Consider the following 13,659-nt stretch of genomic DNA (forward strand, 5'->3'; position numbering starts at 1 on the left):
CTGTGACATTGTATGGGCGCTAAAGTTTTTCCGACTAATATTTATTTTTATCTATTTAATTATTTGTCTGTCTGTCTGCCCTCAGCTTTTCAGAGTGCGCTCTGCTGGGAAATTATGAACTCTTGCATTTCAATACTACAGATGCTATAGAATACATAGACAAAAGTACGAAGCAAGGCAATGAAGTGGTGAGCAACAGCGATGATGTTTGCAAAAGTTTGCATTTCAGGGTTACCGATAGTACTCGAAAGGCCACCAGGCGGCGGCGGAACTTGCTCGGGAGCGGACAGAATTGCCACAAAACAAATAATGCACAACAACTGTGTAAAAAAGGACACTTTCACTTTTGGGTCGGGAGAGCTTGCTCTCCGAGCAAGAATTTGAGTCTCGACAACGCATTTACATAAGTCACATGATCCGGCTAACTCCGAAAGTGGCAGGCCCTACAGTGACCCCGCGAGTTGAACAAGACTGGGCTCGACTAGACAATGTAAATAGAGGTAGAAGTGAGGGAATGTCGAAGAGCGAACTGGGGATTAAGTGACAGATTAAAAGGAGAAACGGAGGCATGTAATTTTGAATGGCTACACCGCGAAAGACAAAATCTCTCCTAAAGAGTCTGCCCCAGAAAGTTATGCAGTCTCTTGACCAGATCTTTGTAGGATGTCAAATCCTGTAGGATCAGCTCGGTAATATCAACCGTGCGAACGTCACAGTCGTTGAGGACCCGAGATCGAGCACAGTACACACTGCCTAGCTGAAGTCGTCCGAGAGCCGGAAAACCCCGAAGAAAACTTGTGAGGAGGTTGAATGACTCGAAGCTGCAAGAGGATATCTCCAAGTCAACCACAGAAGCAAATTGAATCTTCAGGTCTGTGGAATCGATCTCACATCGGATCCAGTCAAGGCCTTCCAGTCTCATAGCTACCACGTTCCTTTTATAATCGCTCTTGCTCGACAGAAGTTGATATGCCCAGTAGCGAGAGACGGGGTCCGACGTATCTTCTCGTAGAACTAGACGAGACGCGTAAGGGACAGCGGGGAAGGGCGAACCAAGAGAATAAGTTGTATATTCGAAGGTCTTCATGGCTGCAATGCTGCTGGAAAGCAATGCCTTAGCACTAATCTCACAACTACAACGCATGCAGACTGACGAACCACTAAGATATCCACGCAACGTAGGTGGCCCGAATGTTTTTGCACAGCGGAGCGACAGATCAAACGCGACGAAAGTAGCCTCAAAGTTCCGCGTAACCGAAGATTTGCCAGGGTTGCAAGTGGCCTAAAGATTCTGCGCAGCGGAGGGCTTCGTAGAACGCAAGATATGTGGCCCGAACGTTCCGCACGGCGAGTAGGTCGGCGGAGCGCAAGGAAGGTGGCCTAAACGTTCCGCGTAGCGAGAGTGTCGATGGAGAGTAGCCCGGAGGTCCCACGCAACTAAAAGACTGATATAGGGCTACGGTGGCCCGAAGGTTCTACGCAGCGAACGGATTGACGGCGTGCGACGATGGGAGCCTGAAGGTTGTGCGAAGTAGAGGGTTTGATGGAAGTGGTCTGAAGGTAAATCAATAAGAGAGTAGACAGAGCAATGAAGGCGGCCTACGTGAGAAATGAGTCTGAACGGCGAAGAGTTTGCGAAGGTATGAGCGATTTCGGCGGATTGTCAATGTAGAAACGACGCACCTGGTTCCCATTTTATGCACTTCAGCAAGTGGCGCAGCTTCCATGACGATGAAGAGAACGACAAAGCGAGAGGCAGCAGACAAAGCCGAAGCACAGACGGACGCAGACAGATGCGTAAGCGTGGACAGCTGAAGACCCAGATCTGTACTGCCGAGATATATTGAGCTCCGCATCGTATGCTAAACCAATCAGAACAGTCCTGATTGAAGAACAATCGTTGGAGAGGGCTTCAAAAAATGGACGCAACATAATATTAGCGCCCATTGTTGAGCCACCGCGGGTTGAACTCAAGCAACTTCGACAACGACGGCTTGGGCTACCAAACGTTTGCATATCCCACTCTGTAGCCAGTAAAAACTCGGGAAGCGGTCCTGCTTGAGTCGGGAAGTCGTTAAAGCGTCCGCCTGGACGGGAATAGGAAATCAGCAGTGACGGTAAATGTGGCATGCTCACGACTGAATGTACGCGCTTCTCCCTCTACGGTGTCAGAATGCGTATGCTAATCACTCACACACATTAAAGCAACACGATATTCATCCTGGTCCGCATCAATACGCGTCCATCGTATCAACATATCTCTCATGTCGTCGAAGTCGCAGCCGGAGGCCACACTTGAGAACTTGCAATCTGGTACAGAAAAGAGGCGAGTGCATGTCAATCTGAGTAGATACAGTAGCTGACTCACAGCGACAGATGACTGTCTGGCTGTAGTAAACGTCGCCGCCCATCAGAGGAGCGTTATCGACGAAGGTACATCTCATCTGCACAGGAGCTACGAGGACCAGGTTGGCGTGCAGTTTGGGCACGGATCGGGGCATAAAGCACCAAGAACTCCAGCAGCAGTGAATATTGAATACGTGAATGGGTGTGGACGCCGCCAGAGCGCGACATCGTCAACGATGGCGAAACCCTTGTGGCGCCCGCCGTAGAACTGGGCACGTGGCCTTCATCTTCCTCGCATTTGCGCGAGAAGTCCTGAGAAGTCCTCAGTGCGGTCGACAGCCTCCTGGTAGCTACGATAAGTATTCAGTAAAAACACTACATCTCACATTGTTAGGGTACGATATATTCTACAGTAGTAAGACAACTCCGATTCAAGTATATGACATTCCAATTGAAGTCCTCCTCGCCGGCAAGTAAAATCAAAGGGCCGTTCCGCAGTATCTAAGGTGCTCGGAAAGTGGAGGTCTGCATATATGTACAGAAACCGAGCCATTGAACGCGCATTGAAGCCCGAGATCGTGCAGATCGTCACGGAAGCATCGCGAGATCAAGATGCCCCGCGCCGACGTCACATTAAGTGCTTCCACGACCGACTTGACGAGGGTCAGCGCAGGAGCGCAGCATGTTCAGTCGGGGCGGGCAAAGCTGGAATATCTGCTATCATCCCGAGACAAATATGATGTCAGGCGGATGATGAAAATTGTAATCAGCGCTTCGCCTTGGCACACACAAAGGAAAACGTGCTGCGCAGTTTTGCGCGCAGAACCTAGCCCCGGGATGACGGCTCCCATGGTGCACAGACTTCCTGCAACAAAGGCTTTCGTCATCCAATGATCGGATGCAAAAATTTTCGTTCCGTCAGCCTGAGGACAATAATCGGTCACTTGAATTGAGGGATTGGAATGGCATACCATACTATCGTTGACCCGGATATGCCAAAAGTTTGGCACTTCTGGTCCCGCCGCGCAACACCTGGCGCGATAGTCTCCGGCACCCCATATGATGTTGATATGGCACGTAGAATACAACAGGTGGTTTTTCTGTATTTTTTAGAGCAATGTTGACCATCGTAGAGAGATGCCGCTGTGTGGCACCAGCCAAGTACAGTCCTGTGATTGCGAATTTTTTGGGATCCGAGCGGGCCACACATACTTACCAAAAATTTAGAGCATCAAGAGTAGACACACAGGCTTCTACCTCTGCAATATTGAAGTGATCAGGTAAGAGAATAGAGCCGCAGGAAAAAATTTGGCACTTCTGGGACATTTGGCATATCCGGGTCCACGATAGTAGTGAACATTGCATTTTCCCCGGCACTTGAGCTTCACTTATTCACCGATCCCCTCGCCCACCTCAGACTCTCCAATCCACATCGCCGCCGAACCAGTGCCCATCTGTGTTGGTATCGTAGACGTCCAGTCGGTGGGTCATGCACCCAGTGAAAGTCCTCAGATGTCGAGTGCGCTCGATGTTGAGGCCACGTGTACCGGAGTATTGGTGAACGGGACTGTGTATGCACAGCGCCAAGCGCAATCCCGAAAACCCACATTCTGTGACGGCGACATGACGTTAACGCGAACAGTTAGCGTGCAGATAGTCGACGGCGAACATACCGCCACGGTGGACGGCATGGACGTGAAGTGAGTGAGCAGCATTGCGCGCCGCGGCATGCTAAGAACTCGAGCTCACTCTACAACCACAACATATGCTCACGAAGGAAGGCTGGCCATCACAGGCGCGATCTGATCCGCTGCTGCGTCATTCCAACGTCCTGTCGACCCAACGTCCATCGCCCTGACCTAGCGAGCAGCCAAGCACGAGCCACAGTGGTACCACCACAAAGCTGCTCAGAAGTCACTTGACAGTCTTGGAAAGACGTGTGGCCAGTAGAGCCACCACCTTCAAACTTGGATACGCTCTGCGGGTGAACGTTTGAACGTTTGAACGATCGTAGCTTGTACATCAAGGCCACGGTGTTAGCAGCAATATTCGCAGATAAAATAGCAGAGGAGCTAGCGCACCTAAGCACAGTACATACGCTTTTCCTGACGACAAGATCGTCTACTCATCTCCGCATCTCGAAACCATCTCGCGCTTTGGAGGACCGTAGCTTCGTCGCATAACGTTCGTTCAGGATCGTTCCGCCTGCAGGCCTAGCACGTCAAGTGTGCGAAACAGCAGAGAGATCGACAAGGATGACGAATGTTGGCGGAGAGCCTGAATCCATCGCCTCAGACAAGAGACTTGGGGGAAACAGTTGGCGCGTCGACGAAAGGGGAAGCCGAGTTTCTTGATGTGGCAACCTCGGTGAGCGTCCTCCCTGGCCGTCGACTCTCATCTCATACCTGCACAAGTTTGGAGTATGGGACTCGGTAAGTCGTAGCTAGGGAATAGAACGCATGTATTCCGCATGCATTCAATTGCATAGCAAGCACAAGGTTGCTGTATTACGGAGTGGATAGAACATACAAGGACCATACAGCTGGTGAGTAGTACTCTATGCGCCCCCGCTCACTTCGATAAAACCACCCGCCTTCCAACATCTCACACAAAAACAGTGGTTCTCTCCTAGCATCCCATGGTCAAAGAGGCTACCCAGACTGCGCTTGCTGTGGGCACCGGCGCTCGGTCTCACGTCGAATATAGTTGGGAGGAGTTGATGGGGTTGTGTGCGGTATCCATCACATTTATTGGTTCGAGGTGTATGGCTCAAGTAGGGAGGAACCACAGTCACGCACTGCATGGTGCATCGCGTAGATGCAGGCCGACAATGACCAGGGACCCACATGTGCAGTGCGGATGTCCATTCAGCCGTTGGTCAACTGCGTTTGAGATGATGCAGGCTAACGACGGGCGAGTACCCACGTGAATGATGCGGCTGTGGAGGCTCAGCGATTCGTTGATTGGAGTGTGACCTCTTACGCGGCGAATAGAGAAGAGCACCCAAGCTAAATCTTGCCTTCACAGTCGCAATCCAAGTGGATGAGCTGTCCGCAGGCTGAGACTCGTCGCGCAGATATGAAGGGACCGCGCGCGTGGTGGAGAAAGATGCGCAAGCGGACAGAGGATGTGCGCAGATAGACGAACGTGAGCGGACAGACGAGGTATTGCCTAGATGGATAAACTCGAAGAGACCGGGTGCATAGCAGATGCGAGTCAGACAGATTGTAAGACAGGTCATCAACACCACGTGCATGCACTCGCCATGGTCAAGCGACTCGCAATCAGCACAGTCCCACAGAACAGGGCTCGCGCAATCTCATGCTAGCACTACAGGACTGCGCCTCAAGATTATAGCGCTGCGACGGACGAGCACCCACATGCGCGGGGAAGTGCGTCACGGTCGAGCTACCCGTCGACTGCATGTTTGGTAAGTGATGACTGCCGTCCCAATGCGATGAGTAGGCATTGATCGGCTGATGGTCGTCATCGAGAGCCTCCTAAGGTAGCTTGCCAATGCCATCTGACGCTGTATACTTGTCATACAAATAGGTAAACAGGGCCATCCTTACCGTTCTGCAGACGTACTGGGTAGGGGGGTCGCATCTTTGGAAAGCCAATAAAGCCGCGTACCAGCGGATGCACCAGGTTCGAACACGCACTGACGACATCGCGAAACCTCAAACTCAAGGCGAGCACGACTCTTCAGGTGCGATCCGTATGAGCTTCCGCAGGGGACGTAGAGAGGACATACAACGAGAATGAATTTGAACTGCAGAAGTCTCGGGGGCATGGGTGGTTTAGCAGGTGGACTGTCCACATCGCAACTTTCATGTGTGATTATGTAATTTGTAATCACTTTGTGAGCTCGTTTGTACTGAAAGCGTAGTGAATGTCTGATTTACATTGTTTTATAACACACGCAAGGGTTGTGGAGCGTTTACGTGCCGTCGTAACTTTGCAAGGTGGAATATAATGTCTGTAATTACCGCGAGGTCATCTATGCGTCGAGGGGTAACCGCGAGCCTGAAGATGCAATATACTCAGCGGAGTTATGGAGATTGCCAAGGTCCAAAACTATCACCATTCAATGTGAACACAGCATAGAATATAGACATATTCCCTTACAACGCGGCAAAGCCCTCGAGTCCGTCCGAGTCCTCCCACAAGTCCTCTTGAATATCCTCGACATCTTCTTCGTCTCCGTCATAATCTTCACTGTCCTCTGATTCGGAGTCTTCACCATCGTCCTCCACACTCTCGCGCTCGTCGCCTTCCACACTGGCACCGCACTCATCGCCTTCCACCCCGCGCTCGTCTACTTGCATTCCAGATGTCCAGATGAGGAGCTGGAATTGGCAGGGGACCATTCACCTGCATGGAACGATAACGGCCTGGCAGCCTCAGTCAATGGCTGTTGCATAGTTTCTGCCTTCGGCACATCTTCCGGCATACTCGAACCACCAAACTCTGCCTCCAAACCACTATCCTGCTCCTCCGTCTGAGTACTCGGAATCTGCATAAGTGAGCACATTGTATTCCAGCGTCGGGACCATTTGAAGACTTACCTGTGTTTGTCGGCTAATTTCTTTCTCTCGCTGAGCTGCTTGTATCCTCAGCCTCTTGTGAATATCTTGATGGATCTTGATTTGTTCTTCCACGTGCTTCCGGTAAAGACTACACTTTGACTGGTGCCGCGAAAGCCCTCGTGTATGGGTGAACTGACGTTTGCACCCACTGCAGAATACCGCCATTGTTGTAACCACCAGCAATATCGAAAACTACAAGTGTGAATGCATGAGCGGAAAGCTTGCGTGCAGTAACATTGTAAGCGCATACTAGACCTCGAGCCTCACCACTGTGAACCGCTTAGTAATGTCTTGTTGATCCACCCGACGTGATAAACATACCTGCACGAGGAACATCGGTCCAGGTGCTTTGAGCACCCTCCAGTTAATAGCGCGGCACGTTCTGGCCTTCACGAAACAGGACCTCTGGCGCCGTACGTTCGGATTTTGTGGAAAATATAAAGATCCTCCTGCACTGCTAGACGGCCATCCCTGAAAATGCCTCCAAATCATAATCTTCCCCTGCAGCCTCATACACAGATTCAGAGTCCAAGTCGAAGTAGCTCACCCCTTCCAGAGGCTGATGGTCCAGTGGCCACTTTTTGCGGAAGGTCATCTGAAGCGCCGAATCACTGCGCTCCAGAAGGAGAATGACCGCCTGTGAAGGAGCGCTTGCTGCCAGGCAAGAAAGCGTGAGTCCATCTTCATTCAAGTTATCAATCATTTGTCAATTACTCAGCCATATAACACATTACAAAAGTTCACGCAACATTTACAGTGTTTACAACAATTACCTCGAGTATAATGCATTATGACAGATTCCCGAATTCAGCGATGGCCAGGTGACACGTTGAATCGCGTCGCATCACGGTGTCACGTCATGGGTATACTCCGAATCCCACCAAAACCACTTGCCACTTTAGCTGTTAGGCTTCTTGCCTGTCACTTCGGATCTCTTGGCCTGTCGAGTCCATCTTTCAGACGCCCTGGGCCGGGAAAGCTGAAAACCTGATGTTTATTTCTGGAGATGAGAACAAGTTGAGGTACTTAGATGAACTTTAGGACTGTAGAGGTATACCTTTTCTTGCCGTTCCACGCCGATCTCACTGACATTGAACAGTTCACTGTAGTCTCGCTTGCGTGTTTTTGTCCATCAAATTCATCATAGTCAACATAGCATAAGTTACCACATCTGCGTTGCAGAATGTTAGGCACGTACAGCCCGGGTTTCCGCGTAGATTCGCTGATTCCAAGACCTAACCTCACTTCTCTTGATCAAGCGTGGGCTCAAGACGAGTGTGTGAATTCTTCTCTAGTATTGCGTTCCCACAGCCTGAACGAGGATGCGCTGCCATTACTACTGACTCTCGTAACTTCTGAGTTCAACGGCTCATCTCATGACTGCATCCTCGTTCTCACCCCGTGATACTTCGAATCTCACAATGGACTCGCGTGGTAGGCTTGCGCAGCGCATAAAAACTTTAACCGTCGTCATAGCTGCACGACATGTTCAGAAATCCAACTCATTTTGTCCGCCTCACTCTGCATCGGTACGTGTGCCTTCTGCATTTGCAGGGACTGACACTGACGTATGCTCCCGAATGTCTCGGGTGTATAAGCCGTAGACAGGGCACCCACGCCGTTGCGAGAGAAAAAAGCCGTTAGATGTGGCATCACCATGGAGTATCTTGGTGATTATTCCAGCCTGAGAGCTGTGCAGACTGAAGGCACCGAGAACTGAGCCTGGCCTCAAGGAGCCCTGCTGATGCTGCAGCGCGACGGCCATACATGGTTTCACGACGCTTGCCTTTGAGCCATGTTACAAAAGACGTGAGTCATATCTAAAGAAATGACAAGCTCACTATTTCATCCAGAACCAGTCGAAAGTGATATGAACGGCCGGACACGTCCTCTTCCATCGGTGGTCCGGGAATTTGATTGCACGGGCGGTGAGTTAAGATTTCTTTATCTCACCGGAATGTTTCTGGACAATTCCCTGGAGGATTGGATTCACCAACGCCATGACAGGGACTATCATTGCCTACGGTCATGACACGTATACAGAGCCCCTACGGACAGATACCACTGATTATTACCAGAACCCACTCGACATGGACGGCGTGTCACATTGTTCACGTGATGTGACCATGACGCGTGCGACTATCGAACGTGACCCTGACTTGGTAATCCAATGCCTATTGGGTCCCAGATCGAGGTTGTTTCCACGTATAAAGCATGCATCTGCTGACCATGTGCATATGCTCTAGTATCGACACCGCAGCATGTCCAACGTCATCACCCTCTACGATATTCCCTCCCGAGATATTAAGGATAATGCCTGGTCGCCCAATACCTGGAAGACGAGGTAAGATACGAAGCCGTAGCTCGAGATCCTCATACGATAAGCTGTCTGTGTAGATTTTCCCTGAACTACAAGGGTTTGCCATACAAGACGGTATGGGTCGAGTACCCTGACATTGCCCGAGTGTGTCAAGAAATCGGTGCTGAACCGACCAGTACGTCTGAGTACGACACCCCCAAGTACACCCTCCCAGTGATCTACGACCCGTCCACGAAGACGGTCCTCGCCGAATCCGCGAAGATTGCGCGTTATCTCGACGAGACCTACCCAGACACGCCTGTGCTTATTCCCCGCGGAAGCAGCGCCCTGCACGCCGCATTCCAGTATGCCTTCGCGCAAATGGTGTCGCAACCGGCGTTGCCGCTGATGCTTCCCGCGACGAACAATATCCTCAACCCGTCGAGCGAGGCGTTTTACCGGCGGACGAGAGAGAGCTGGTTCGGGAAACTGGAGGATTGGTCACCTCCTGGGCCAATCCGTGAGAAGCACTGGGAGGAGCTGCGTGCCGCGCTCGCTAGGGTCGCTGGCTGGATGGCATTGGACGACGAGGACAAACCGTTCTTCATGGGCGACACTATTTGTTATGCCGATATCACCATCGCGAGCATTCTGGTTTGGATGAAGAGGGTGTTAGGTCCCAAGTCACAGGAGTGGGCGAGAGTCAAGACGTGGGATGGCGGGAAGTGGGGGAGTTTCATGCAAGCATTTGATAAGTACGAGATGGTATTGTAGGATACTTATTAGCTGAACAGCCTGAACGTTGAACGTTGAACATTGAACATGTAGGCGTGATTTGACGCACAATCTTTCGAGTAACCACGTATGATAAGTACTGTAGTCACAAACTTATTTAAGTTTACACTGAACGTTGTTACGGTGACCCGATGACTTCTATAGCTAAATTCTGTCTGGTTAAGTCTGAGATGCATGACAAAAATACATTGTGGATGAATGGTTACAAAGATAAGTTAGCCGAAGGAGAGTAGACATAAACGGAGTGATACTGAACTTTCAGACTCGTCAGAGGCTACGACACCGCCGCCATTGACTCTGTGTCGAGTAATTGGGCAGCTGCAGTGCCGTTGGTTCCCAACAGACTATTTCTAATGCGAGCCGTCTCGCTCAAAGTCTCCAAAGACGCGGGGAAACAACGCAGTGAGTAGTGTCCCCGCCGCAGGCAAATGAAGATGGACTCGCGAGAGAGATGGGTAAGATTCCGCGCGAACGATGCAGCGCGCGCGGAGGTCAGGGGCGAGCCGGTGAAATTGATCGTCTAAGTATCAGCGATGTATGCGTGATGACTGAGGCAGCGATACATCTCGAAGTTGGGGACGCACCTCGGAGTTGTGGTCACCCCTGACGTTGAAGCACGCCGGGTACGCGAGCATGTAGCCGTGCCTGAATGACGAGCTGCGCCACCAGGTGCCCTCAAAGCCACAGAGTTCGCTGGGAACGCTCTTCAAGTCGATGCGAGTCCGCATATCTTCTGAAGCAGCTCCTGCAGCTCCTGTAGGACACGACATGGTAACCGGCGTGGCAGAGTAAAGAGGTCCGCTGGAGAATTGCAATGAACGGCTAGACGTTCAAACCTTCGCATGCAGACACCGAAGACGCACTGAGTAGACATCGCTCATTGAGCATATGGGAACCCATTCCAGCGCATCTTGAATGGCGCCGCTGGTGCCTACTTACTTGTAGATGCCGAAATTATATATACGACAATGGAAGATAATTGGGACAGAACAGAATGTACGTCTCGCCGCTGGAAAAGACATAGGCCGTCACTCCCAAAAGAAATGCAGACCGAGTGATTTAATGAACATTCTTGGCCATGAATGGAATGAGGATGACTTAACGTACCTGACACTGAAATGAGCATATGACCGCAGGTGGCTCTGATGGAAGGTGCGTGAATACACGGCATCGAGTCCGGAGCGGCTTCATGGTGAACTCCTCGCACACGTGTTTCTCGAAATTTCATGGTTTCCCCTAGTAGGCAGTGTACGGCAAAGAGACAGCTGTCGCTCCCGCTCCTACAGAAGGAGCCTTAGTACACAATTCAACGTACGTATAGGCATATCCACCGCGATCGATCGCAAGAGAAAATGTCGCACCAGCATCCGTCGACATTGTGTTGTGAGGGACCGATGCAGTTCAAGTTTGGCGAGTCATGTATGCATACCAGAAGTGTGCACCTACATAACTTCCCAGAAGAGACAGCTAGTGGAACCACGCCAGGATTTCACAGGAAGCACGATCGAGCTCCCCGCAAAACTTTGAGTGCACTCTGCGGCTGATGTGGGCGTCCGGTCAATGTGGATGGTGTGGACGATCGGAGATGCTGTGGTGGGAGGTCGGTTCACCGCAGTAGCGACGTGACAGTCAGAGCTCGACCTTCAATTTATGTCACGACGTCACTGCCATGATTGGTATGATCGGTGCTCTGTGATATCGTACTCGGAGACGATGAGTGATGATATATCAGATATGTACTAAGTATGATAAGTCCAACTTGAAGTGGGACCCGAGTCACTCGACGAGTCCTCGACCACTGCCAGCAAAATTCAAATCTGCTTAACCTCCTTATATTTAAGGCAAAGGCCTCTAGTTCCTAACTAAGTGGATCTCGAGCATCCAGCTATGGTGAAGCGACACAGTAATAAAATGCAAGCCGTCCTCTCGGGACAGACCCTTCGTGATATGCAGATCATCCAGGAGAGTTCGTCACAACTGTCCAATGTTCAAGACATAGGCCTTTGGTTTTGCAGACGCACGCTCGACTTATAATTGGGATACAGAGGGACGCTTATGCTCGCCAAATGCACCGTGAAGACCCACTACTCTGAGTCATCACCCCAAGCCCAGCCACGCATCCAAATCCCTCCAGATCCGCTCCCTCGCCTCGGTCCATGTCTTCCGCTGGCGTCCAACACAGCTCTTGCAGTAACAGAGCTCGCACCAGTCGATGTCAATCAGTGTTTGAAGCGCACCCAGCGGGTCCAGCATTCCCTCCTTGAACACAGGCTTCTGAACCACCATCTTGTGCCACAGCTGCGCACTTTCACCGCTCTGGTAAGGTCGTACATCTGCAGGTTCGGATCCAAGAGGCAACGCGCGCGGGGGACAGTCGGAACCAAAGGGGACCAACGCGATCTGCAGCCACGCATCCTGCAGCTTCGAGCGCGCAGCGACGAGGCGCTCATAGTCGAGCACCCCGAGGGTAGACGGCGCGCTTGGATCATCGCGCATGTTGCCGTCGTCACCGTCGACCGACTGTCTAAATCGTGGCGTGCGGAGAAGCTCATAGTACGCACGCTTGAATACCTCTGGGACGTCGCACATCACCGCGAGATCGATAGTGTCAGCAGCATACGGCTTGCGTTCGGAAGTCACGAGCATCAGATCGGGCGACCACATTTCGTGCAGAACCTGGACCGCAAACTCTGTGAATTTGTGGAAGGAGAGCGCACGTGAGGCACGGAGGAGTGCAGCGGCGACAGGGAATGGTGGGGGGCTCCGTGCGTACGTTCTATTAAGAATGTCAGAAATAAGAGCGATAATGGAGAACTCGGGTACTTACATGGCCCCTTCCATCGTCTCTACGAGAACTGTGAAATCGGCCGCAGACACACCGTGGACAATGTAGACTGGGCAGCCTTCCATCGTCTCCTGCGGCGGATCACCGCGAAACAAATCTGCGAAGTACTTTGATTCTCGTTCTAGGCGTGATGCGTGCAACTTGAAGAGCATGTCCTCCAAGACAAGCACGACGGAGCCATCGTGATACCAGAAAACAGTATGTCTCGCGTTGTGGGCGTACTTGAACATAGATGCAGATGACAAAGTGGGTGGCCTAACTGGCACACGCGTCGCAGACCCATCCGTGGAGACGTTCGCCCCAGAAGAAAGAGCAAGATCGGTGGTTGAGATGTCACTAACTGATGGGATCGATCAGAGCCCGAACGTGGCAGCAGCTGCTCAAAGAAGGCGCTCAGAACATCTTGTGCACGGCTCAAGTCAGAAGGGGAAGGGCCTTCCGCCACGGTGCTAGGAGGTACACGTCGTCGGGCAGAGAGATCAGAGTAAAAACGTACAGAGTCCGGGCATCGAATCCTAGGCGTGCCCGTGTGCTGTTCGTCGAGAGAAGGTATGTCCGTGCTCATGGTAGCCAGCAGAGTTGCACCTACCACGCGGGAGAAAGCTTGTCTCTACACAGGGAGATGTCAAGATGCAACTGTGACTGTGTCACGATGACCGCGTCCTAACTTGAAGTTGAAGCCAGCAGCTATAACGGGTATGCCAAATGCCCTACAAGGCAACTTCTTAGGAACCCCTTGGAGTCTCTCTCAGTGAAACAGCACGTCAGGCATATTTATACAAGGC

At 51.5% G+C, this 13,659-nt stretch overlaps 5 protein-coding genes across 5 annotated transcripts; 1 reads left to right on the forward strand and 4 right to left on the reverse strand.

The window, feature by feature from the left end:
• Nucleotides 1–1,437: 1,437 nt before the first annotated feature.
• SCP_0507590 (hypothetical protein) lies at nt 1,438–1,856 on the reverse strand (the record flags this gene model as incomplete). Its single annotated transcript, XM_027758815.1, has 3 exons — nt 1,438–1,554; nt 1,604–1,616; nt 1,684–1,856. 3 exons carry the CDS (start codon nt 1,854–1,856, stop codon nt 1,438–1,440), a joined length of 303 nt encoding a protein of 100 aa, XP_027614616.1.
• A 4,614-nt stretch (nt 1,857–6,470) lies between these two features.
• On the reverse strand, nt 6,471–7,100 carry SCP_0507600 (hypothetical protein; the record flags this gene model as incomplete). Its single annotated transcript, XM_027758816.1, has 3 exons — nt 6,471–6,664; nt 6,721–6,862; nt 6,915–7,100. The coding sequence occupies 3 exons, from the start codon at nt 7,098–7,100 to the stop codon at nt 6,471–6,473; spliced, it is 522 nt and encodes a 173-aa protein (XP_027614617.1).
• Nucleotides 7,101–8,805: 1,705 nt separating this feature from the next.
• On the forward strand, nt 8,806–10,008 carry SCP_0507610 (Glutathione S-transferase-like protein; the record flags this gene model as incomplete). The annotated part of the gene is made up of 4 exons (XM_027758817.1): nt 8,806–8,863; nt 8,943–9,097; nt 9,182–9,279; nt 9,333–10,008. The coding sequence occupies 4 exons, from the start codon at nt 8,806–8,808 to the stop codon at nt 10,006–10,008; spliced, it is 987 nt and encodes a 328-aa protein (XP_027614618.1).
• Nucleotides 10,009–10,303: 295 nt separating this feature from the next.
• Nucleotides 10,304–10,903, reverse strand: SCP_0507620 (hypothetical protein; the record flags this gene model as incomplete). The annotated part of the gene is made up of 3 exons (XM_027758818.1): nt 10,304–10,549; nt 10,614–10,830; nt 10,893–10,903. 3 exons carry the CDS (start codon nt 10,901–10,903, stop codon nt 10,304–10,306), a joined length of 474 nt encoding a protein of 157 aa, XP_027614619.1.
• Nucleotides 10,904–12,126: 1,223 nt separating this feature from the next.
• Nucleotides 12,127–13,104, reverse strand: SCP_0507630 (hypothetical protein; the record flags this gene model as incomplete). The annotated part of the gene is made up of 2 exons (XM_027758819.1): nt 12,127–12,805; nt 12,857–13,104. 2 exons carry the CDS (start codon nt 13,102–13,104, stop codon nt 12,127–12,129), a joined length of 927 nt encoding a protein of 308 aa, XP_027614620.1.
• Nucleotides 13,105–13,659: the final 555 nt, after the last annotated feature.

This window comes from Sparassis crispa (genome assembly GCF_003851025.1).
Source record: "Sparassis crispa DNA, contig_000004F, whole genome shotgun sequence".
Classification (NCBI taxonomy): Eukaryota; Fungi; Basidiomycota; class Agaricomycetes; order Polyporales; family Sparassidaceae; genus Sparassis; species Sparassis crispa.